General features: G+C 51.5%; 1 protein-coding gene across 1 annotated transcript in view; it reads left to right on the plus strand.

Annotated features, from left to right (window-relative positions):
* The first annotated feature begins 288 nt into the window (after positions 1 to 288).
* The window catches only part of KCNQ3 (potassium voltage-gated channel subfamily Q member 3), a 49870-nt gene continuing 24202 nt past the window's right edge, over positions 289 to 25956 (plus strand). Inside the window, exons 1-8 of the mRNA XM_049632900.1 lie at positions 289 to 515; positions 1861 to 1987; positions 5863 to 6035; positions 11647 to 11802; positions 13259 to 13369; positions 14989 to 15084; positions 16402 to 16496; positions 23413 to 23439. Of these exons, the coding sequence (XP_049488857.1) occupies positions 330 to 515; positions 1861 to 1987; positions 5863 to 6035; positions 11647 to 11802; positions 13259 to 13369; positions 14989 to 15084; positions 16402 to 16496; positions 23413 to 23439 (971 nt within the window). The 5' untranslated portion in view covers positions 289 to 329. The remainder of the gene's footprint in view (positions 516 to 1860; positions 1988 to 5862; positions 6036 to 11646; positions 11803 to 13258; positions 13370 to 14988; positions 15085 to 16401; positions 16497 to 23412; positions 23440 to 25956) is intronic.

Genomic DNA, 25956 nt, shown 5'->3' on the forward strand with positions numbered 1-25956 from the left:
CTAAGACATGATCACGGAGGCCCTTGCTGAATTTATCAATCTTTGAAACGAATTTGTCACTTGTTTATACTGAGAATGTTTCATATATTTGAAAACCATTGTCCTATATGTTCAAGAGACATTATTGATTCATTTATATTCCTGTTGCTTTGCCAAAGCTTTGTGGTGACTTGGTCTGGCCCCCCCCGCAACTGGTTCCACTAACCAGCTGGTAAAGTAGAGCTGGGCACACCGCTTACACTTTCTCAGATCTGTTTTCTTTCACTGAATGATAATTCCTACCTGCCACCCAGGTTTGCTGTGAGGTTAAGGGGGATAACAGAAAGCGCATGCCAACGTCTGAGGGAAGTCATGGCTTCATCCTGTCTGACACCTTCCTCTGGAGCAAGCCAGGACTAGAGGTTTCCTCCTTCCTCCCCTCCAGGTTCCTGATTGTCCTGGGATGCTTGATTCTGGCCGTGCTGACCACGTTCAGGGAGTACGAGACTGTTTCGGGAGACTGGCTGCTATTACTGGTGAGATCGCGCACCTGCCATGGTGCTGTTCCGGGGCAGACGCCTCTGGTCGGACTTTCACAGTGAAGGGCAAGGGGGCTTCCCTGGGGCACCGCTGGTGTTGGCTTCCTGGAGCCTGCGACCAAGTCCAGGCCCAAGAGAAAGCAATGCCGGGGTCAGTTGGTCAGGTCTGCCAAGGGTACAGGCGGAGGGGAATGACATTTGTTATGCTAGAGATGAGAGGGCACAAACAAGGTCATAGCAAAAACCAAACATTAGTTGTATTACAAACTGTAGCTTCCTAACCCTCTGAAAGCTAACACAAACACACGCTCTGTTTTACAACCTGCCTCTGCTTTTTCTCCTTGAACCCTGAGGATCTCTGACTCCCTTCAAGGCCAAGTACCAAATCCCATTTGTGCATTAAAGTCTCCACGTCCTCCCCCCCTCCCCCCCGGGCCCTCTGCCTATTTTCTCTCCGTGTTCACCATCTGCACAGGAAAGGGATGCCAGCCCCCCAGTTAAGGTCCACAAAATGGCAGAACCTTCGCCTTGCACTGAGCATGTCATTCGTGACACCAGATTCAGCAAATTCCTTCTCAGGTGATTTTAGTCCACACCGTCTCACGCTGAGACCTTAGCAGGTGCATCCTGGGAAGCCATCTAGCTCCAGGAGCTAAGTTTCGGGGATTATCACAGAGCGACAACCCCCCAAGGGTCCCAGGAGGTCACCAAAGAGAGGGGGGCAAAGGTGTCTGTGTCTGATCGACAAGGGAGGCGGGAAGGAAGGAGGAGGCCCTGGGTCCAGGGAGAGAGCACAGCATGATGCTTATGCCCGTGGGCTCTGAGCCTCAGTGCCAGTCCAGGAGTCCTTCTTGGCCACTTTCTAGTCTGGAGAAATGTGTTTACTCCTTGGTTTCTCAAAACGTAAAATGAGGATAATGTTAGAAAACACTTGAGGCGGTGCCTGGCCCAGGAGCCGCGCTTAGTAACCGTTGGCCATGATTAGCAATGCCAGGGGCCAGGCACTGGGTGAGATTAGTAGACTGATACTTCTCTCTTCAATTTAACTGCACTTAAGGAGCTGGAAAAGAGACTTTGAAAAAAATGATCCGTTGGAACCAAAGCAGAGAGAGGAAAGCAAGTGATCACTTTGCGAGGCTGATGTCAGGGACAGTTAGCACGTGAGAGTGGACACGGGAGCTGTCCCAAACCGAATGGCGGTGATAACGTGCTCTCCTCCCCCGTCCACCACCAAAATGGCCACAACAGAAATCCCGTTCTTCAGAGCCTGGGAACAGAAATCGCTCCTTCCAGACAACTGGGTCCTGGTCGATCAGTGTCTGTCCATATGTTCTTAACGCAGGAAACATTTGCTATTTTCGTCTTTGGAGCCGAGTTTGCTTTGAGAATCTGGGCTGCCGGATGTTGCTGCCGATACAAAGGCTGGCGAGGAAGACTGAAGTTTGCCAGGAAGCCCCTGTGCATGCTGGGTAAGCCCTGACCCCCCCCCCCCAGTCACATGTGGCCCTGGTCCCCTGCTTTGGGTGCACCATTTCCCCGAGGGAATTTTAAGCAGCCGCTGTTCTCCTGGGAAATCACGTGGTATTCTGGAAGCCAGCAGAGCCTCCGACCCTACCTCGATGGGGAAGAGCTGCTCCAGTGTCCGGATGCCGAATTCCTTCCTCCGCGGCTTGCCCTAACGGCTCAACAGGGCAGGGATTCTCAATGGGTCGGGGTGGGGGCCGCTCTTGGCATTGGGGCTGTGAAGGAGCAGCTCATTATAGGACGTTGAGCATCCCCAGTCGCGAAACTCGGTAGCCCCCAGTCACTGTGACAACCCAAACTGCCCGCAGCCTTCCAGACTGGCTTTGGTGGGCGGGGGAGGGGTGACGCCACTGCCAGTTGAGAACTCCTTCTGTAGGTCCACGTTATGCCCATTTTACAGAGGGGGAAGCCGAGGTTCGCGGTGCTGAGTCATTTTCCAGTCACAACAGGTAGTAAGCAGCAGATTCCATCCTGACACCCAAGTCTGGAAGAATCTAACACCTGTGCCCTCCCTCCCTACCATGTTGCTGGGCCTTGACCCAAAAGTTGCTTTGGGGAGATGTCACTGACACCTTTCCCTCTGGGTGCAGGCGTTTTGACAGCGGAGAAGGTGGTCACTTTCGTTTACCCCTGTTGGTGCAGCATGGACCCATATGTTCCCAACTGGAGATCCTACTAAAATCATATAGCGACAGGGACGGGGAGGAGGAGGAGTCTCAAATTCCTAGGTCACAGAACGCCAGGACTCGGAAGGCCCTCCAAAGGCACTGAGTCCAACGTGCCACCCCGCCGGATGCTCCCGCCCCCTTTACAGCAGCCTTCAAGTGGTCACCTACTTGCATACCTCCAGTCCCGGGGCGCTCACCACCTTACAAGGTATTTATGCCACCTTAAGTCTTCGGACCGTCTTCAGATAATTGAGTTCCGTCATTCTGTTCCTCGTCTCCACTCCAGCAGTGGAAAAATGTGCTTCGTGGCTCCAGCTACACCTGGTATGACGTGTTCTTGGAGTCATCACCTCTTCTCCGAGCATGCTCACCGCCCTTTTAAAAAGCAGCCCCCAGGACTGAACACAGCCCTTTGGGTATGGATGGCCAGCCCAGGGAAGAGGAGCTGGACCCCTCTTCGGTCCTAGGTGCCACACTTCTGTCCACACAGCCAAGGGTGAGCTGCCTGGCGGCCACAGCTGGTGGCACCGCCCTGACCATGACTGAAACTGCTCTTTCTTCTGCCCGTCTGCTGCTGAGGTTGCATCCCTGAGGGTTTCGTTTCTGACTCGGAACTTTTAATGCAAGGAGAGGGCACGTGGGTGTACGCGTGTGTGCGTACGCTCGTGCACACGACTTTGGAGAACTTTGCGGTTACTGATTTTTTTTTCGTACTTTTTTTAACCTTTCTTTCTCTGGCCTCCTCCCCTGTCTGCCCCTGTCTTTGTCCATTCAGGCAGCTAGAACAACGCCCCAGACTGGGGGCTTATGAACAAGAGACATGTCTTTCTCATGGTCCTGGAGGCCGAAGTCCAAGATCAGGGTGCCGGGCTCTGGGCGAGTCCCTCTTCTGGGTCCCAGACTGTCCACTCCTTCTTGGTCTCCGTGCTGTGTCCTCACACCGTGGAAAGGGTGGGGAGCTCTCAGGAAGCTCTTTTATCAGGGCACTAATCCCACTTACGAGGGTTCCACCCTCATAACCTCATCACCGCCCAGGGGCCCCACCTCCTAAGACCGTCTCACTGGGGGACAGGATCTCAGCATATGAATTTGGGGAGGACACAGACATTCAGACCATAGCAACCCCAGCTTGCCTTCCCTTCTTTTTTTTTTTTTTTTTTAACCTTCCTTTCAAGTCTTTTGCAAAGTGTTAAGCTGACTTCTTTTTCTTCTTTGGAGAGATCTATGTAAGTGCTGACCAGAAGTCGTGTGTGTGTGTGTGTGTACGTGTGTGTGTGTGTTGGCAGGAGGTAGGGGAAGTGACCTTGTGCCCAAACTCAGAGGTTCCTACCCAGTTGGAGAACATCCTAGTGTTGTGTGGAGGCTGGACCCTTCCAGGACAAGCGCATTCCCCGTGGAGGAGTCTCTCCACGATTCTAAGAGGGGCTGATTTGACCGAGGTCCTAATGACACTGCAGCTGCCAGCCTCCCCTGGAGAGCCGAGCCCCCCCACGCCCAGCATCCCCATCCTTGCTGGCTTCCTTTCTGGGGTGCCTCTGTTTTCTGCTCTCCTCATCTCGACTTCTCCCATAACATGGCTCTTGTGGGTAATGTTGCTTTTCTCTACGTGTTGGACATGAGAGCGGGTGTCCCGTCAGTGAACATCACGGCTTCCATATTCGAGGCAGCTTCAGACCCTGCCATTTCGGGTGTGAATGGATCCAACCGGGCCAGAATGTTCCATTCGCTCTGCGCATCGTAGGCCTGACACATTTGCCACGCATCCAGGTTCTGTTGTGTTTTGCTTTCTACACACATTGTAAGTGGATAACTTCACACAGATAAACTGAGAAGCCTAGCCAAGGATACAGACATATTGGCATCCAGATGTTTGACACCCAAGTTTTTCCCAAAAGTTAAGCGCATTTTAGGCAACACTTTGATATGGCAAACGTAGCCAGGTGTGAATTGAGGGACCTGTTCCGAGCCAAGAGACCAACACAGACAAAGGTATGGAGGTGTGAGAGAGCGCTGTGTGCTCAGCAAACCGCACCTGCTTCTGGAAGGCTCCTAAGGGCCAGGCCACAGGGTTTTCAGGAGCTTGGACTTTACCCAGCGGATAAACATTGCTTCCAGTGTGTTCCTTAGAACCCGATGCTCTTGCAAAACAACAGTCCCATGGTCGAAATCTTTGGGGAAAGACTGTACTTCATTTGTTTAACTGAGAGCCACCGTGCATACTCGCATTTTGATGGTTCCTGGAAGTCCTAAAGCAGCAAAACCTTCTTAATGGATTTTTTCCCCCAAATTGACTTGGCTATGGGGTCCTTTTTACCTGCTGGCCTCTGCAGTGGGGTAGGGAGATGGTCGGCATGGGTATTGCCTCCCTCGCCCCCAGTCTCCTCTGCCTCTCTGCTCTCAGTCACCAGCATCGCAATTCATGGGTGGACCTCATGTTTTAGCACAGTCTACGCCAGGGCCTTCCCTGAAGCCGAGGGAGACCACCAGGTGGCACAGCTCAGAAGTGTGGGGACATTCACCACCCCAGGGGTGACCGTCCACCAGCAGGGGGCAGGAGCCCCCAGGCCGAAGACCCAGCTCCCATGTTCCAGGGCGACAACCTTGGGAGGTGTTCCGCCTGCAGAACAGAGCCTGCTCACACCCATCTCACCTTGCCTTTCTCCTTCCCTGGCTCCCTCTCCCCTCTCCCCTCCCTTGTGCCTCCTGGGAGATTATCTCCCCACACGTCACCCACGGCCAAGGCCTGGATTTGGTGCCGCTTTTAGGGGAAACCTGCCTTCAACAGCGTCTGAGCTTCAGGCTTCACCTCCACAACCGGGGCAGCCCCGACCCCTCCTCTGGGGGCCGGGGTGGGGGAGGGGGGTGCCCTTGGGGAACCGCTTCCCTGGGATCGAGAGTAAAGGCTCTGACAGTCCTGCCCCCAGTCCCCCACTCGGCTTGGGAAGGCGCGCGCGCTCACTTCCCTTTTCTCCATCTGCCACAGGAGACTAAGCCTGCCTACCACGTGCGACTGGTGTCACGGTTTCGCCCAGCGATGCCCGGCACGTGTGGGGCTGCAGGCAGCCAGTGGCTGCGACGGCTCCACTGCCTTGGCCTGACCTTCTTTTCCTTCTCCCCCCCGCCCCCCACCCCCCCTCTGTCCCCGCTGCCAGACATCTTCGTGCTGATCGCCTCCGTGCCGGTGGTTGCCGTGGGAAACCAGGGCAATGTGCTGGCCACCTCGCTGCGCAGCCTGCGCTTCCTGCAGATCCTGCGCATGCTCCGCATGGACCGCAGGGGCGGCACGTGGAAGCTCCTGGGCTCCGCCATCTGCGCCCACAGCAAAGTAAGTGGCGCGGAGAAGCCGCCAGACCGCGTGGGCCTCTCGCCCACCGGTGGTGCCTTGCGGGGCTTCCCCTCCCGCGCGGTGTCCCCCGAGGGCGGTCGCGTGCCACCACCGGTGATGAGGGGGAGGAGGAGGAGGAGGAAGAGAGGCACAAGCAGGGGTGCAACAGCAGCAAAAGCAGGCACATCCGGGTTCAAGCCCTCTCCCGCTCCACCCTGTGGCCGAGGCGCTCAACTCTCCCTGAGCCTCGGGTTCCTCATTTCTAGAGGGAAGATGAGGATAGCTCTGCCTCGCGGTCGCGGTCGTCGAGGGGGTGAAATGAGCCAGCGCAAGGCAGCAGGGGATGGGAGGGAAAGGTTCAGGGCGCCCACAGACTGGGGGGAGTCCCAACTCTGTTGGCGTGACTGGGGATTTTCTGTAACCTCCTGGGTCTTGGTTCCTGCTTTTTAAAATGAGGATGGGGCGCCTCGGGGGCTCAGTGCCTTGAGCGGCTGGCTCTTGATCTCAGCTCAGGCCTTGATCTCGGGGTTGTGAGTTCAAGCCCCCCTCTCCTCCCCCAGCTTCGGGCTCCCTGTTGGACTCTATGTTGGGCTGTGTGCTGGGTGTGGAGCTTACTTAAATAAAAAGGGGGTACCTGGGTGGCTCAGTCAGCTAAGCTTCTGAGTATTGATTTCAGCTCAGGTCATGATCTCACAGTTCGTGGGTTTGAGCCCCACTTTGGGCTCTGCACCAAGCAGAGCCTGGTTGAGATTCTCTTCCTCTCTCTCTCTGCCCCTACGTCACTCTCTCTCTCAAAATAAATAAATAAATTTTTAAAAGAAGAAGAAGAAGAAGGGGGCACCTGGGTAGCTCAGTTGACTAAGCGTCTGGCTCTTGATTTCGGCTCAGGTCATGATCTCATAGGTTATGAGATCAAGCCCCACATCAGGCTCCATGTTGACAGGGCAGAGCCTGCTTGGTCTTCTTTCTCTCTCTCTCTCTCTCTCTCTCTCTCTCTCTCTCTCTCTCTGTCTCTCCGTCTCTCCCTCCCCCCCCCCAGTCTGTGCTTCCCCCACTCACATTCTCTTTCATTCTCTCTCTCAAAATAAATAAGCTTTAAAATAGATAAATAAATAATTTTTTTAAGTATAAAACGAGGATGATAATGCACTCACCTCAAACGGTGAAAAGATTTAGAACATGCTGTTTTTTTGAGCTTCCTCAGCAGTTGAAATGAGAATCCTAGCTGCTCGCGCGAGAAAAGATACATTTCAGCGCCTGGATAATAGTAGGTGCTCATTTATTATTCCAAATATGCTTTTCTTCACAAACAATACAAATAAATATGGAAATAAAATGAAATACAAAGGTAGAAACACCTGGAGCCCTTCACCTCATGAAGCCATACATGCTTTATTCTGTCTCTGTTCCCGCTGACCCCAGACTCGGTGAGGTCTGAGCTTTCTTTCGAGATTTCTGTCCTCCACCTGACCGTTTACTCTCTTGGCAGGGGACACGTTAGCAATTCCTAACCTTGTAGCCATGGAGCTGAGCTGATTCACGGCTCCGGCAGACATCAGGGCTGAAAATGGCTGGTTTCGATTCCTGTCCTGTGTTCCCTCAGATTCCAATAGAAGACTGTTGCATATTTCCCATGGAGTTCCCGGGAAGAGACAGATCCACGCCACCGCCAGACCCCACACCCGAGGTCAGGTGGGCCGAACTTCAAGACAAAATGACATCTCCGTGGCGGGAGACCAAAGGCAGAAAAAGAAACTGCTTGTCAAGCCCTACGTGCCATTCGGCCCCCGACACGTCCCCGCTCTTAGCATTGTGCTGCTCCTAGGCCGCAGCATGGCTGCTGGGCCGCCATTCACTTCCGGGTCAGGCGGTACGTTTAGGAAGTGAGCACATGCCAGGATTCCAGCCCCGCTTCCCCATTTATTAACCTTACTCCCCACTCTAAGCCTGGTGAAGGAGCACTTGTCAATTCTTCTCTTCATCCACTCATTCAAAACCTCTGTCCTCCGGGCCGGGTCCCACGACTCGCTCCTCTGGGTTTCGGCAACACAGAGTGGAGGCCCGTGTTGCACGGGGTGAGGATTTCAAGGTCAGGCTACGCCAGGCTGTGCTGCCGGGACAAAGAAGCCCGGAGTTTCTGCGACTTGGCGCAAAAATGCCGCTGCCTTCTCACTCACGTGGGGTCTGACGTGAGCCTGGAGCCCCCTGCGCAGTGGACTTCGGGAACAGGCAGGAAGCTGCTGCCGGCATTCCCCCCACATGGGCTCCACCCTAGTCCCCCAGTCCCAGTCTGATCGCAGGGTGGCTCAGGGCAGGGGTCTGTGGACAGGGGGGGGGGGGGGGGGGCAGCCACAGGCCGTGACCAGCAAAAAATCGTGGAAAGTCAGAATTACCTTGAAGAGCCTTCTGAATGACTGCAAAGCACAGAACTGGGACACATTTTCACTCATTTTCAGTGCCCATTATGCTACTTCTTAATAATCCAACAAAACCAATTTTCCTGTGCGCTGATGAACAGACCGCAGTTTCCCCAGCTAAGCACCAGATGAAACTTCTGACTCGCACTTGGGGGCGGGAGGGTATGACAACACATAGGAACATGAGAGCCGCGCTCAACGAGGCGAGAAGCTCGTGCCCAGACAGTCACTGGGGAAGGACCATCCAGTTCACCTTTCTCTTCTTGAACTTGCCCGGCAGGGCCGACAGTCACCAAAGGGAATGGCCGGCTGGCTGGGTTGCCTGCACCACTGAAACCTCTCTGGGCTGTAAAGTGAACTCACCAAAGGGCACTGTGCACGTGATGCTGTGGGGGAAGCCATACGTAAGCAGTGAGCAGGATAAGTGTTACAGATTTGGAGAAGTCTACTTGGGACGTAGTGAAAGCATAAGGGAACTACAGATGAGCTCCGTCTCCTTGAGCAAGTGAATGTTCGGGAAACTTGCATCATGGAGGTGACGGGAATCTCAAGATGACCCACTCCTCTTCATGGGGAAGGGCAGTGTGGGCAGTGAGACCAGTGTGAACAGCGGCACGAAGCACCCCTCTCAGCGAGATCTGACCCAGAAGGTCAGAGAGATGGGGCATATGGATATGACCCACTTTGCTCCCCAGGAAGACGTAGCAGGGGCGTCAGATCTAATCTTCAGACTGTGTTTGCCAATAACCTTGACTTTCTTCTGCCCAACCTACCGTGCTGACCTTTGAAATCGGAATAGAATGAGAGAAATCGAAAGAGGCTTAGGGATCCTCTGGGTCAGGGTATTCGAAACTTCGGTGAGTGGCGGATCTTTGCCATATCCCTGCACCGTCCTTACTGTTTCTTAGCATTTTTCTCTTAATCGACTCACTTTTGTGCATTCACTCCTACGTCCTAGTCTATCATGTGATAATATCCACGAGATAATGGGTTTTATGGTCATTTTAATTTATGCTAATTTTTAATATAGTTTAAATCAGTACGTGACTCTTTAACATAAAAACTGCCTGTCTTCCTTCCATGAGGAGTACACGTGTCACTTTGAGGAACTGTGATCTGGTACTTCCATTTCGAAAATAAAGAAACGAAAGCTGGGGAGGGGGATAATTTGCCAGGATCACACAGGAAATCAGTGGCAGGGCTGGGTTCCCTATGCCACGCTAGCGACCCCTGCTGTTGATTTCCCAGTAGCGCCGAGCTTTATCTTGGATCTGAGAAGTTCTGCCCGGAATCAAGTCTCCTGAGTCCTGGGCCTTGTCTCAGAGGCAGCTGTCAGGTTTTCCTGCCTCCCTACCTCCCTGTGAAGTCTCGGGAGCTGTGATATTGAGGATCCCTGAAGACAGAACTCTTCCTCTCCTCCTAGAGCTATACACTCCTTCTGTTAATGATGGAAGGAAGGACCATATTATTACCACAAAGACAAGAAACAACAAGTGTTGGCGAGGATGTGGAGAAAAGGGAACCCTCGTGCACTGTTGGTGGGAATGCAACTTGGTGCAGCTGCTGTGGAAAACAGTAGGAAGGATCCTCAAAAAAATTGAAACCAGAAATATCCTATGACCGAATAATTCCACTATTGGGTATTTACCCAAAGACAACAAAAACACTAATTCAAAAAGATATATGCACTTTTATGTTTATTGCAGCATTATTTATAATAGCCAAGACATGGAAGCAACCTAAGTATCTATCAATAGACAAAGGGATGAGGAAAATATGGTGTATATACACAATGGAATATTAGCCATAAAAAAGGACGAGATCCTGCCATTTGTGAGAACATGGATGGACCTAATGGATATCATGCTAAGTGAAACAAGTCAGCAGAAAGACAACTACCATACAATTCCACTCGTAAGTGGAATCTAAAAAAGACAACGAAGAGAGCCCAAATGTCCATCGACTGATGAGTGGATAAAGAAGATGTGGTATATATATACAACGGACTATTACTGAGCCATCAAAAAAGAATGAAATCTTGCCATTTGGAACAACATGGACGGAACTAGAATGTATTCCACTAAGCGAAATAAGTCAGAGAAAGACAAATACCGTATGATTTCACTTGTGTGGAATTTAAGAAACAAAACAGATGAACGTATGGGAGGGGGGGTAGAGAAGAGAAGGAAACAAACCATAAGAGACTCTTAATGATAGAGAACAAACTGAGGGTTGATGGAGGGAGGTGGGTGGGAGATGGGCTAGATGGGTGATGGGGATTAAGGAGGGCACTTGTTGGGATGAGCACTGGGTGTTGTATGGAAGTAATGAATCACTGAATTCTACTCCTCAAACCAATATTGCACCATATGTCAACTAAAATTTAATTTTTTTAAATTCTAACAAATAAATAAAATAACAACTAACAAATGAGTTAAGCAAAAACCAGAATCAGACCTTTAAATACAGAGAAGAGAGGCTCCTGAGTGGCTCAGTCAGTTAAGCATCTGACTCTTGATTTTGGCTTAGATCATGATCTCACCGTCTGTGGGTTCAAGCCCCGCATCGGGTTCTGCACTGGTGGCTCGGAGCCTGCTTGGGATTCTCTCTCTCCCCCTCCCCACCCTGCCCCTCCCCTGCTCACACACGTGCGTTCTCTCTCTCTCTTTCTGTCTCTTTCTCTCAAAAATAAATAAATAAACATTTAAAAAAATACAGAGAACAAACTGATGGTTGCCAGAGGGAAGGAGGTAGAGGGTTGGACAAAATGGGTCAAGGGGAGTGGAAGATACAGGCTTCCAGTGAGGGAATGAATAAGTCACAGGAATAAAAGACAGCATAAGGAATATGGCCGATGACATTGTAATAGAGCTATAGCGGGACAGATGATAGCTACACTGGGGGCGAGCATAACACAATGTGTAACCTTGCGGAATCACTATGTTGCACACCTGAAACGAATGCAATGTGTCAACTATACTCAAATTTAAAAACAGAAAGAAAGAAAAAGGAAAGAATGACCGTATTACTGATCCCCTTTCATGGTGACGGGAGGTGAGGCTCAGGGAGGTACATAACCCGCCCACAGTCACAATGTTCGTAAGCCCGGACTCCACCTCCAGGGTATCTGCCTCCAGCATGCGTCCAGAGACTTCTCAGTGACCACCTCCCTTGTCCACTGCTTGCTCTCCCAGGAGCTCATCACCGCCTGGTACATTGGGTTCCTGACGCTCATCCTTTCTTCGTTTCTTGTCTACCTGGTTGAGAAAGACGTGCCCGAGGTGGATGCACAGGGAGAAGAGATGAAGGAGGAATTCGAGACCTATGCAGATGCCCTCTGGTGGGGCCTGGTGAGTCACCATCTTGAAGGCCCCCCATGGGGACTGACTGTTAGAGACAGAGGTGTGGAGGGCGCGGCATGGGTGTTCTCCTAGGTGGCAGCCGCGTGCACGCACAGGTGCATGCACTTGGAATGGGCTTTTCCTTAACGCTTACAAGTGATGGGAATAGTCAGCGCCCATCATCACCCAGGGACCTTGCTTCATTAGTTGTAGACTGTTATCAGCTGAGTCGTGCATGTGCAAACAGCCGCAGTGGCAGGTGCACACACGTGCACTCAGACCTTCAAACGCACCTGGAGACCCACAGCCCCGTACCCACCAGGGACACGTGTTACGAACGCTAGCAGTTTCCGAAGGCTTACTTTGCTCCAGAGCATTGCTCTAAAGTCCTTCCTTGTATTAACATATTTTAAACACAATTTCTATTTTGAGTCCCTTTTTTTTTAATTTTTTTTTTTAACGTTTATTTATTTTTGAGACAGAGAGAGACAGAGCATGAACGGGGGAGGGTCAGAGAGAGAGGGAGACACAGGATCTGAAACAGGCTCCAGGCTCTGAGCCGTCAGCCCAGAGCCCGACGCGGGGCTCAGACTCACATACCGCGAGATCGTGACCTGAGCCGAAGTCGGACGCTTAACCGACTGAGCCACCCAGGCGCCCCTGAGTTCCTTTTTTTAAGTGGGGAAACTGAGGGGGCGACTGGGTGGCTCAGTTGGTTAAGCGTCGGCTCAGGTCAAACCACTTTGGCTCAGGTCATGAGCTCGCAGTTTGTGGATTCAAGCCTCATGTCGGGCTCCGTGCTGACCGTTCAGAGCCCGGAGCCTGCGATGGATTCTGTGTGTGTCTCTCTCTCTCTGCCCCTCCTCTTCCTCTCAAAAACAAAGATTAAAAAGAAATTAAAATAAAATGGGGAAATTGAGGCATGAAGCGGTTAAGTATGTAATGAAGCCAAGACAGATCCCTGAGCCAGTTAGTGGTGGAACCTGGGATTTAAACTCAGGCAGTCGGCCTCCAGAGGCCACACGCTTAACCGCTCTGCTTTCCCGTTCTCCACATTCGTAAGTATGTGTGCACAGTCAACTACACTTGTAAACACACCCAGGACTATACAACACCCATCGGCACAGACAAGTGCACACATACACGATATGTATAAACGCACTCATAGGCACGCATACATTGGGAAACATGGCCATACCCAAAATCACACATAGGTAAATATGCCAGGAATGTACATGCACGCGTTTGCAACTATTTGAAATGTTTGTTGGCTGATCGACTATAGGTAGGAAATCCGTAACTTAGAAACAGGTGTGGTCTCCAGGCTCCCACGTACTTACTTGGCACTTGGTACCTTGTCTCCCGTGGGGGAAACATCCCCAGGCAGTACAAAAGGCCGACAGGTGGAGCTCAGCTGACTTCCCTCTCCCCACGAAGGCTCATGTCTGACTTGTTCTCTCTTCAGATCACACTGGCCACCATTGGCTACGGAGACAAGACGCCCAAAACATGGGAGGGCCGCCTGATTGCAGCCACCTTTTCCTTAATCGGCGTCTCCTTTTTTGCCCTTCCAGCGGTAAGTACCTTAGATGTTTACCCTAGAGTGACACGCGGGACCCCCTCCGCCGCCCACCCGGCCCCAGCTGAACCTCCCAGGCGGACGCTAGCCCCTGAGACCCCCTCAAGTCCACACGCCGGGCTGTTCCAAGTCCAGTCCCCAGGCTGCCTTCTCTAAGCTCAGTGAGTCCCTCCCTTCTCTGGGCCTGACTCTGCAAAGGCATCTCTGACCCCATGCTGCCTCCCCCCCGCCCCCGACAGCAGACTGTGAGCTCCCTGGGGGCTGAGATTATATCTCCCACCCACGTTTTCCCCAGCGCCTTGCACGTGGCAGGTCCTTCGTCAATGTGAGCTCCCTTCCCTTATCCTGTCATTTCGTGTCCTGGCTTCTGTAAAAACAATTCATTTCCCGCCAGAGTGAGTCTTGACCCGTGATAGAATAACCCACCAAAGCCCGGCGCCCATGAGCGTAACAGTAGCAACAGTCCTAGAAAGCACTTGTCGGACTTACCCTGTGCTGGAATCGTGCCAAATGCTTTACCTACATCATGTCTTTTAATCTTCATGACAACATCGTGAGTTTGGTGCGGTGTCTGTCGCCATTTTCCAGATGAGAAAACTGAGGCTCAATTAGGTCAGTCAAGTTTCCACAGTCACAAGGCTCTTGGGTTGTGGGTTCTGTCTCTTAATCGTGAGGCTGGAAAGAAACTTCTTAGGGAAAAATCGCCCTTCCTCACCCCCCCACCCCGCACCCCGGTTCATCTCCCAGCCTTCCTCTTTAGCGATACTCGTCCTCCGTGGTAGCCCCACCTTGTCTGTTTCTCCTAAGCTCTCTGACCTTGGGCATATGACCTTCATGAATCTCAGTCTCCTCATCTAGAATAGGTTGGGGGCTGTGGGGCTGCCACAGGGTCTCCTCTAACTTGAAAAGGGCGTGGCTTCTATCCATGTAATCCACGTGTGAGGCCGACCTGGACACCAAAACAGGTCACAATTCTGGGAACTTCCGGTAGAAGTCTTAAGGGACAATTCCAGCACTAAAATATTTTTATTATTTCTTTAACATTTACTTATTTTGGAGAGAGAGAGAGAGAGAGAACGAGTGAGCACAACGGGGGGAGGGGCAGAAAGAGAGGGAGACAGAGAATCCAAAGCAGGCTCCCTGCTATTGGCTCAGAGCCCATTTCGGGGCTCTAATCCACAAACCATGAGGTCATGACCTGAGCCAAAGGCAGATGCTTAACTGACCAAGCCCCCCAGGCGCCCCAAGCGGCTAAAATATTTTTAAATTCCACTCAACATTTACTGGACATCTGTTCTGTGTCATACTTCTTCTTACTAAACAGCTCCTATACATGATTTCACTTTTTCCGTAACAAAATTATGAGGAAGGTACTATTAGCCCACTTCCCGGTACAGGACGCCAAGGTGCAGTAGATAAGTGACTTGCCCAGGGATCTCACCACTAGAAAGCGGCAGAGTCGGGAACTGAAGCCAGGCCTTCCTGACACCGAGATTCCACTTAACCCAAAACCTACTCCCTGGCAGAGAAGAAGGGGGTCTCTGTGGCCCTGGGAGTGGGGGTGGGGCCCCCAGAGAGGCCAGCGGGGCTGACCCGGGCCTGACTTCTCCCTCCAGGGCATCCTGGGGTCGGGGCTGGCACTCAAGGTACAGGAGCAGCACCGGCAGAAGCACTTTGAGAAAAGAAGGAAGCCGGCCGCTGAACTCATTCAGGTCTGTCCTCCTGGGGATAAGCCGGGTCGGGACTGAGCTCATGCATCTGTGTGGGGGCCGGGGGGCTGTGTGTGCTTGCACTGCAGTGGGCGTGCCTGGGACTGGGGACAGAGCCCAGGACCGTGCTTGCTTGTGGGCGGCTATGGGCGTCTTGTCTGTGTGGCACCAACGTGACAGTCCCAACGTTCTCCCATCCACGTTTGAAGACAAGCGAGAAAGAGACATGGGACTCTGAGAGGGACCAAGGCATCAGCTGTTTTACTAACCGTATTGGAAAATTTGACTCTGGGTCCATACTAGGCTTCTCCTCCTCCTACTTCCCACCCCTCTCCTGACCTAGGGACCCACAGGGAAGAACAGACCTAGAGTCCAAGGACTTAGCTCATCAGCTACAAGGAAATGTGGCCCCTCACATCTGCCAGTGAGGGAGAACCCGTAAGCCAAGACAGAAAGAGTTGCCTTACGTGTGCCCAGTATGGGACAGCGGGCCATTTGTCCTGCCCAGTAGACCATCATGCACCAGTGGATGTTGGACGCCTGTCAGATCCATCACTCCTGCCCCGTGGGCTGGATGTGGGGAGAATAGTGAGAGGTGGGGAGAAGGGTAGACGTGTTCCCGCTTAAACCTCAGAGGGAGATTCTGCTTCATGGTGTTGTGGGTTGTTGGGAGCACAGAGAAGAGGAGGGTGAAGTCCCCCGACTACAGCTACGTGAGACCGAACGTGTGCCTACCATGAACCTGTGTTACGGTGTACCCTCGTGTACGGATGGTCTCTGCAGGTCTGTGGGTCTGACACCAGATGGTACACGATGTTATTCTACGTAGTGAAGAGTCCAGGCCAGTCCCAGTCTCTAAGGGTCTGTTCCGTTACCCCCCAAGCCCCAAACCATCATGGTATTCCTGAAGTTCTAGTATATTCGAATCAAAACCTCATCTCCCAGGCCGTCTCTTGCACCCAAAGTGGCACAAAGATAGTGTGCACCCTCCTACCTGTCTGAGAAGGCTCAGGGAGCCTTGCAGCCAGAGTAAACCCTGCTCCTTCTGGGGATTCTATGCCCAGCCCCCTCCTCTCCTTCCTTCGCATTTCTCCACACCCCGATGGCCCCAGTTATGCCTCCAAGATGGTGGGTCAGGGAAGGTTTTCTTCCCCAAGGAGCTACAAAAAGCCAGGAAGCCTGGCTTCTCTGGATATTACCTCAATTGCATATTTAAACTCTTAAGAGTCAGGGGCTTCACAAATGTTTTAATCCTGTGGGATTCTGTGTGAGTGTTTCAGTGCTGTCTGGTCATTCCAGCCCCTCCCTTCTCCTCCTCAGGCTGCCTGGAGGTATTATGCTACCAACCCAAACAGGATTGATCTTGTGGCAACGTGGAGGTTCTATGAATCGGTCGTCTCTTTTCCGTTCTTCAGGCAAGTGACCACCTATCTGAACGCTCAGGGTGTGACTGACCGTCCCCGCCGTGGGTCTGTATTTGGGCCTGTGGGCTCCGTAGTTTCTCGGAGAACAGGGCTTGGTTCCCAGACTGCGCCACACATTCGAATCACCTGGGAGCTCAAAAAACTCCCCCAGTTCACGGGCCACACCCCAGGCTATTTGATCAGAAATGCCAAGAGTGGAGTCCAGGGATCAGTACTTTTTTAATGTGTATTTATTTTTGAGAGAGAGAAAGAGAGAGTGCGAGGGGCAGAGGGAGAGGGAGAGAGAGGATCTGAAGCAGGTTCCGGGCTCTGCATTGATAGCAGAGAACCTGATGCAGGGCTCGAACTCACAAACCGTGACATCATGACCTGAGCTGAAGTTGGATGCTTAACTGACTGAGCCACCCAGGGCCCCCCAACATCAGTAATTTTAAAGCTTCCCAGATAGCCCCAGTGTGCCACCGGTGGTTACCAACTGGACAGTGTGGAGGGGCTGAGAAGAGAAGGTTCGATCATTGTTTGAGCAGGGCTGGGGTCTGAGGAAGTGGAAAGCCCGAGCAGTGGGCCTCGCTCACAGTTCTGGATGCTTCCCCCGCCTGGCCATGGCCTGTACACCCACAGACCGTTCTAGATGCTGGGAACAGTCAGGCGGAAGAAGCAGCAGGAGGAATCCTCCAATGACCCAGAGATGTCGTTTTGTGTTCTTAGAGGTGGTAGATTAAATTAAAGGCCTCGGGGGGGGGGGGGGGGGAAATGAAAAGCGTTGCCCACAGCCAGCACCTGTAAAAAGGAAGAGAGAGAAGTTAATAATCACTAGATATCCAGTCCATCCAAGGTCTCTGAGTTCGTACTTCAACCAGCCCTCCCAGGCAGCCTAGGAAGCAGGCCAGAGGATCCCAAATGTTAAGAGGCGTTAAAATCCGTGGAGGGCGGATGTCTGGGTGACTTCACTTGGTTGAGCATCTGCCTTCGGCTCAGGTCATGATCTCACAGGGCATGAGTTTGAGCCCACGTTGGGCTCTGCGCTGACAGCACAGGGGCTGTGTCTGGTGTTCTGTCCTCCCCCCTCTCTCTGCCCCTCCTCTGTTCACACTCCCTCTCTCTCAAAAATAAATAAACATTAAAAAAAATCAGTGGAGGGCTCTGGGAGCTCGGGTCCTATACCCGCCTCCAGCCATTTCCATGGTGCTGGCCTAATAAAGCATCTTGGACAGATGCCCCAAGGCGAGTCCGACAGCGTGGCTCACGGTCCCCTCCCGGCGACAGGCTGAGTGGTCGGGTCACCAGGCTCCTCTCACAGGGGGGCGCAGCTGGGGCTCAGAAGCTTGGGGCATTTTGGCCGATGTCTGCCACGTCAAGAAGCCCCCAAAGCCCGTGATCTCTTCACTGCCTGGGCTACTGAAACAGACTGTGCTTCTCCAGGGGGTAGACGCTGCTGTCCTGAGCCGGGAGTTTATGCGTGTGGAAGGAATGCAGAATTGCTGTCGGATTCCTGGTTGGGAGGGAGAGTAGAGGGACCCCGAGCCTCACCCCTGAGCTGGGCTCTGCTCTGAAGCCCGTTTCTGCCACAGGCCTTTGGTTTCAGGGATTCTAGTGCGACCCGGTCACAGCCAAGTGGCCCTCTCGGTCCCCATCCCACCCTCCCACCCACCTGTCATGGGACCTGCAACCAATGTCAGAACCCAGCCTCACATATCCCCTCACCCCTATCGCCAGATTGTGGTACAGATTTACAGAAATTCAAGAGACCTGGGTTCTTCTGGCTCGTTTCCCTGCATAAAACCTTCCAATGGATGACCGTGACAAGGAGAATAAAGTCCAAAACCTGACCATGAGCTGCAGGGCCCTGAAAGCTGACCCCTGCTTGCCTTCCGTCTCATTCCTGCAGAGGCCATAGTGGCAGGTGCAGCTTCCTACTCCGGGCATCCAGTCCACCAATCACAGGTGACCAGCAAAGGAATCTAAACTTGATCCTGAGGGCAGAGAGAAGCTGCTTGAGCCCGAGTATGGCATGATCAGATCTGTGTTTCAGGAAGATGACAGGAAGGGTGTGGAGGCGGGCTGGACAGGCTCAGGATTCAAGACAAGGAGACCGGTGAGCAAAAGAGTGCAGGATTCAGGGTGAGAGGCAGCCGGGGCCTAGCCCAAGGTGGATGCTTCAGAAGGACGGTGGGTGGAGGACCAGAAAGGGAATAAGAAGAGGGGGGTATCTCAAGGAGTTATGACTGGCAAAGGAGTCAAGGGGATGGAAGAATCAAGGCTTCCAGAAACCAGCGATGAAGCTTGGGTTCCTAGGCTGCGTCTTCTTACCTGTCATTAGATCCTTTGGCTCAGGTGATGGCCTCCACGGTTCCCTTTGATTCTAAAATTCTGTTTTTGCCATCATCATTTTGGGTCGGGGATGACATCAGTTTTCTTTTGGGTCACAAGAGCCTTCGCAGGGGCAGGCGGCCTCCCTGGTAAAGGACAGAGTGACCTTGGACTTGGAGACGATGTGCAACCACACTGAGCTCAGAACCAAGATGCTTTCTGTTTGCTGGGCAGCCTCAGGTCTTGGCAACAGGCCTATTCTTTTGGGTTGATTTATTATAAATAAGGCATTGTCCTGGCTGTCAGAGACTCGGAGGAAGATGCTGTGTCGCAGGGCTGCTGTGATAGGGGAATGGCTTTTAAACTGAGAGAGAACACTTCTTTCTTTCATTCTTTCAAGGACAAAAGTATAAAGTCACTAGCAAGACTTAGCAAGTCCAACCAGAGTCACTTAGCAACCGTTCTGAAACAAGGCAGTCCCTTGGGAAAAAAATGTCCCTGAACGCCAACCCCCTCCATACGTTCAGCGGTAAAGGTGATAATTCATTGGTGTGTCCTCACCTGTCCCCTATAGGTTTTTTGTCTCTTGTTTATGCTTTAAAAACATATTGAGGTATGTTTCATATGCTGTAGGAGGGTCTCACTTACACTAAAAAGTACCCCTTGAAAGTAAACAGTTTAGTGGTTTTTAGTGTAGTCACGAAGTTGAGCATTCATCACCAACTGTCTCATTCCAGAACATTTTATTGCCCCAGAAAGAAACCCTAAACCCATTAGGAGTTACTCCTCTCCTCCTTTCCCCCAGCCCCTGCAAGCTCTTGCCTATTGTCTGTCTCTATTCTACCTATTCTGGACTTTTCATATAAAAATGAAATCTCATAATATGTGGTCATTTAAGTATGGTTTCTTTCACTTAGCATGTTTTCAGGTCTCATCCAGGTTGTCCTATGTATCAGAAATTGATTCCTTTGTATGGATGAGTAATATTCTATTACAGACGCTCTGTTTTGTTTATCCATTCATCAGGTGACGCACATTTGGGTGGTTTCCACTTTTTGGCCATTATGCTGATGTACTCGTTGTGTGGACATAAGTTTTCAATTCTCTTGGGCTTATACCTGGGAGTGGAATTGGTAACCCTCTGTTTAACTTCTTGAGGAACTGCCCGACTGTTTACTGTGGTGGTGGCATCATCTTATATTCCGCTGAAAGACTCGGAAGAATGATGTTATTTAGCCCAGCCCTAGGAGTGGGGCCGTATCAGAGTTTCCGGCTCAGTGCAGTCCTCTGTGAATTTGCAGGATATATCTGTTTAGGCCTAGCGCTGATGGATGATGGTATTGCCTTTTTGGTTTTTATTTTCTGTTACTATTTAAAATTATAAACTCATCGCTTCTGAATTAGAAAGAACTTCAGAGGGCTATGAGTCCAAGCCCAGATCTTCTGATTTATTGGCCCATGGAGACTGTGTCTCCTTAGTGCAAGTAGGCAGTGGGAGTCTGAGACGGTACGGGGAGGACCTTAGGGGATGGTGGTTGTACATTGTTGTGTGCAAGCACAGATGAGGGCAGACATTAGAAACTACATGTCGAGGCACCTGGGTGGTGCAGTCGGTTAAGCGTCTGACTTTGGCTCAGGTCATGATCTCACAGTTCGTGAGTTCAGAGTTTGAGCCCCACATTGGGCTCTCAGCTGTCAGAGCGGAGCCAGCTTCGAATCCTCTGTCCCCCTCTCTCTGCACTTTCCCCTCCTCCCCAAATAAATAAACATTAAAAATTTGAAAAAAAAAAAAAAAAACCCACATGTTGCCTTCCATTGACAGGGAACCTGCATGCCGTTTGGTTCCCTAAAGACAGTGGTAGAATTATCTACGGTACATCTGTGCCAATGTGGTCCCCCTAGCAGATGTGGCTTTTGAGCCTCTGTCTGTTACTCATGCAATTGAGGAATTACATTTTCGATTTTATTTCATTTCAACTTAAATAGTCAGATATGACCAGTGGCTACCATATTGGACATTGTAGCTCTAGAATCATTAGACGTTAGAACTAAAATGGAGATAAGACTTAGGCCCCACATGTAGAAGCCTCTTGACCAAGAAGACCCAGTTAATTTTATGTATAACCAGAACCTTTTCCTTTTATGACCAGCGGCAAGATCACTAGAGTGCCTAGCAATGGAGAAGGGGGGCATATCCAGTCATCCTTGCCTTTGGCCAAGTAACATGGGTCTGCTTTCATACATGCTAATTCATTGAGTCTTTAGAATGCCCTGGAAGAGCAGAAGAAGAGGTAACTCTATTTTCATGTGCAAAATATTATAGGTGAAGAATCGAGAGCAACAGTGAGGTTCATTAGCTTGCTCAATGTCGCCCCCTAGTAAGTAAAGAGGAGAACCCAGGTCTTATGCCAAAGCCCATTGTTATCTCTGGGAAGACAGAGTTTTTCAGGGAGAAAATTGGGTAAAAGTAAGATGAGACAAGGGTTACTGGGACAATAATACCTATTTCTGAAGACTCTTGTCACGAAGGTCAAGTTGAATAGGATGTGTGGAAGCACCTTTTACAGCACCTGGTTTACAGCAGGTGTTCAGTCTCCTCTGGTTGAATCTGGCCCGGAAGGAAGTATTGGTGTTACAGCAGGAAACGAAGACACTAAGAACCCATAGGAAGCCACTGCTAGCGACCACAGGGCTGAAACACCCTGTCTGGAATGTGGTTACAGATCTTTTATTTCTTTATCCCATTCATTCATCCATTCATTCATTCATTCATTCATTCACCAAGCCTTTACTGAGCCTCTCTCAAGTGCAAGTATTGTGTTTGGCATTGGGGACGTAACCGGCAACAGAAGCGGGTCCGCTGTGCTGATCCTGTCACAAGGTTGATGGAGACACGAACGGGGAAGTGGCCCCTGGATGTTTATCGTTTGGGGGTTGTTGGGGCCTTGAAGCCAGCTCACAGGGAATAAAGAGTGACATGAAATGAGCATGTGGGGACAGGAAGTGCACATGACAGCTGGAGAGTAATGTGGGGCCAGGGCATTTTCCTTGACAGGAAGGGTCTAATGGAGAGGGATCAATGTGGATACGGGGGGAAGGAGAAGGACTGGAGGAGAGAGCAGGCAGAGGCGTGGGTTCTGAAGCACGAGTGGAGGATGGGCACGAGTGGAGTGTGAACCTGCATCCGTGTGCTCAGAAGGAAAGCCCAGGGCGCAGGGCCAGGTGTATGTGGCTGCTGACCTGGTGATGGGACCTGGGGAAGATCTCTGTCAGTGAGAAGTGAGTCAAATTCATAGCCTGGGAGGGAAGCCAGAGGCGGGAAGTGTGACGATAGAGACGGCATGGAATCCTTGTCTTGGAGAGTGAGGAAGAAATGGGGGGGGGGGCTCTGTCTCTTTAACACTGCTCCCCACGGCACCCCAGCGCACCTCCTGGCCTCCACCCACCCCCACCCTTTTCTTCTCCTCTCAGTGCTCTCCCCACCTCCAGAGTCAGACATCCGGAGCATTCTAGAAAGGCAGAGCGCTTTCTGTGCACATGCTTCAGGCAGAGAGATGGGCCCAGAGGAAGTGACCCGCCCAAGGCCACCTGGGACTAGTGGGGGAGCTGAGCCATGAGCTGGAAACCCCCCAGCTGGTCCCTCTGCTTCTCTGCCATGATGCTTCGTATTCTCTCCCCATTTCTCCCATAGTCCACTTATTCATTCAGTATTTATTGTGCATTTACCATGTGCCAGGGTATGGGGTGATCAGAGCACAGTGCCGTGTGCAAAGAGATCCGCTCAGCCTAGACCCTGGGGCTTTGGGTAAGAAACTCCAGGAGGGACCCCTCTGGCTGGAATTTGAAGGATTAGCAATACAGTTCTGGGCAGAGCCTGGGCAAAGGCTCAGAGTCTAGAATGTGCGCATACCCCACGTGGCCTCGTGGTCAGGACGGTGAGCTTCCCCTGGGTTGGAAGCCTGAGTCTGCTACTTCCTACTACTTCCTACTTCTGCTACTGTAAGACCTTGAGCAGCTTTCTTAACCTGTCCGTGCCTTAGTTTTGTCAGCAGGGAAATGGGAGCGATAATACCATTTCCCTCATGGAGTTGTTTTGAGGATTAAATGAGTCGATCTATAAAAATAACTTAACATGGTATCTGCCTAGTAATTATTTCTCAATAAATATTAGCGATGATGGTGGTGACGTCGACTATGATGGCGTGGTGGTGACAGAGCGATGGGGTGTGTGGCTGCTGAGTGACGAAATTCCTGGTTTCCTGGTCTGTCCCCACCGCTACACAAATCCCCTGAGCCCAGCACAAGGCCTGGGCCAGAGGAAGTGCTCAGCAGCCATGCTCTGGGTGAGGAAACGAACGAGCAGCCCGGAAGAGGCCCGAGAATGCAGAGCCACACCCTTGCGGCAGGGCCTGGGGTCTGGCTGGGGAAACCCGCTCCCCTTCACTGGGTCCCAGGCGCGTTCACCATCTTGTCCTACGGCTCCACTGAGCACCGCCATCTTCGTCAAAGGGAAGCTTCAGGCACATCGTGGGGGAGAGGGGAGGCTGTTCGTGCAATTTACACTTTCTTTATGTTTTTCTTTCTCATCCCCTCCTAGGAAAGAACAGCTGGAAGCTGCAGCCAGGTACGTTTCTGATCACGAATCGCCTTCTTCCCACCACCATGGCGGGACAGAGGGTCCGGTTCAATATGGCGGAGGGCCCCGGGGCAGCATGCCGGTTATGAGGCAGAGTTTGGGGCTCGCTGCCGTCGCTGACCACCATATTCCTCTGCCGTTTCCATGTGAATTTACTCAAGGACAACTCAGCTGTGATCACAGCCACAGCCATTTAGTGAGCAAGACACAGTTCTGTGCCTGGAGTCCCGCCTATGTTTGTCTCATTTCGTCCTCACAACTGCAGTGTAAGACAGTCCCGGGTACCCCCAATTGTGGGTTGAGGTTGAGGCTCAGAGAGTTTGAGTTATCCCTCTTGGGTCACACAGCTCTTGAGAGGCAAGATCAACATTCGGACTCAGGTCTGACTATTAAGACCACATTCTTTCCATTAGACATTGCTTCACTTGCTTCTTGGGTTCACACACGGCTCCTCAAAAAGTGAATCAAGACTAATTCATGACCCCCAGTAAACCATGCTCACTACAGACTGCTGCAGAGGCAGGTTGGGCTTCTGGATTATGAGCACTTGTGTGCCCCTCCCTTCTCTCTCCCTGTCAAGATGTCACAATATCAGGGACACTATGGACCCTGCTCGAGACTGTAAAGAAAAAACGTCAGTTAAGTTATATATTTATAAATATAAATAACTATAAATACAGATGTCATTTAATCTATTATGTTGAGCAACTACTTGTGAGGCCTTGCAGTCTCCTGGACACTAAGTTCAACATCTGTCCTTCTAGAACTGACAGAATTCAGGTAGAGAGGGTAGCAGGACCCTGGGCCACATGATAGGGGGAATACTTGAAGACAGTGACCTTTGGGAGGCTGAGTCAAATCCTCTTGAATGGAGTCCATGATGGGGCCCCATCCCAGACATAATTCCTCTTGGAAGAAACAGTGACAGACACAGCAGTTAAATCACATACAGAACAGCTAGGACTTCCTGGCTCTTTTGTGCGTGTTTTCGAAACGATGGAGTGTTTCTTGCCTGGACCTGGTTTGGACTGTAGGGACATTGGGGGAGATGGTAGAGGAGGGCAGGAATGAATGACAATGACCACGTCAGGGGACATTTGCTAGAGCAGCCGCAGCAGGTCACAGAGGCAGGCGGGAAGACCTCAGATATCTTCTCCCAGATACACGTGTAGAAGCCGAGGCGCCCTTCGTAGAAGAGGGCAGACTCACCCCAAATTGCGGGTCTCAAGACTGCCAGAGGGGTACTTGTCCTCTCCTTCTCTCGTGACCAACAGGGTTTTGCATCCTGCATCATGCAGGCATTGACGCTGTAACTGAATTGCCACATCCACCTGAGAGCCTTTTCTATACAGACTGAACAAGATTCAGCCAAATTGCATTGGATTATGCGCTTCTGGCTTCATGAGAGCCTGGGTAGATGCCTTCTGAGGCTTTGCTAGGGATGCCACCCCGGTCCTCAGAAAGGGGCTGTCTGGAGTCTCAGCAAGCTGTTCATGCGCCTCTCCAGAGCTCCGTTAGGGATGCAGAAGGAAAACGTGTTTCACAATTTCTCAGGGTGAGAGTTCCCAGGTGTTTGCTGGCTCATCCTCCCCGGGGAAGAAGAACGAGGTCAGTTACATAAGCCACTCGGTCCCCCTCGTCCGGGCTCAGGCACAAATATTTTGGGTTTGCACAGCAAACGGGTTGGCTGACAGATTGACAGGTGAACTACCAGGTGTGATTACAGCCGGGAGGCCGGGCGTGAGACCTAGAGGATGTTACGGGTGAACTGTCGACGGAGACGTCAATTCCCTGACCCCAGAGGGCAGGGAGCAGGGTGAGAGAGTGGTCAGCAGTGGACACGTGCATGCGACGTTTGCTCGCTGATGGCCATTTTCCACCTTTGTGTTAGCGTCTTCAACAAGTTTCCGGCTAACTGGTGTTTCAGTCTTACTCATTGCTTTTTAAATAGCCAAAACCAGATTGGAGTTCATCTCCTTGTCCCCTCCAAGCATGGGTGGTCCACACTTCTGTTTATTTGTTGGGCTGATGTAAGTGTTCTGTTCTCTGTGACTTAACATATCTCGGTTCTGCATTGGGGTAAGAAAAAGGAAGTTCGTCAACTTAATGGAAAGAGCTCAAGCCCATGGTTGCTCACTAAGCCTGCCCCCCCACACACACCTCAGAGGGTCGACACAGAGATGAGCTTCTCTAGTCCTGAGGACGGGGCCATGTTTGACTGCTTTGATTCATGCAGACTTATTTGAGGAACCTTGGTCCCACTGACTTCCCACAATGGCTGGGAGGTTGGCTTGGATCATTTTATGCTTCTCGGGATCTGTGATTCTGAGGCTAATCAGAAGGAAGAGAACCAGCTTCTGTTGTGGGCTTATGAGGAGCTGAGTACTTTTCCTAGGTTGTCTTAATTAATTCTTATAAAAACAGAGGCAGCTGACACACACACACCCTCACCCCTTTGTACCACTCATGGTGCCCCAGGTAGGACTCAGAATTTCCCTATGAAAG

Source organism: Panthera uncia, chromosome F2 (assembly GCF_023721935.1).
Source record: "Panthera uncia isolate 11264 chromosome F2, Puncia_PCG_1.0, whole genome shotgun sequence".
Taxonomy (NCBI): Eukaryota; Metazoa; Chordata; class Mammalia; order Carnivora; family Felidae; genus Panthera; species Panthera uncia.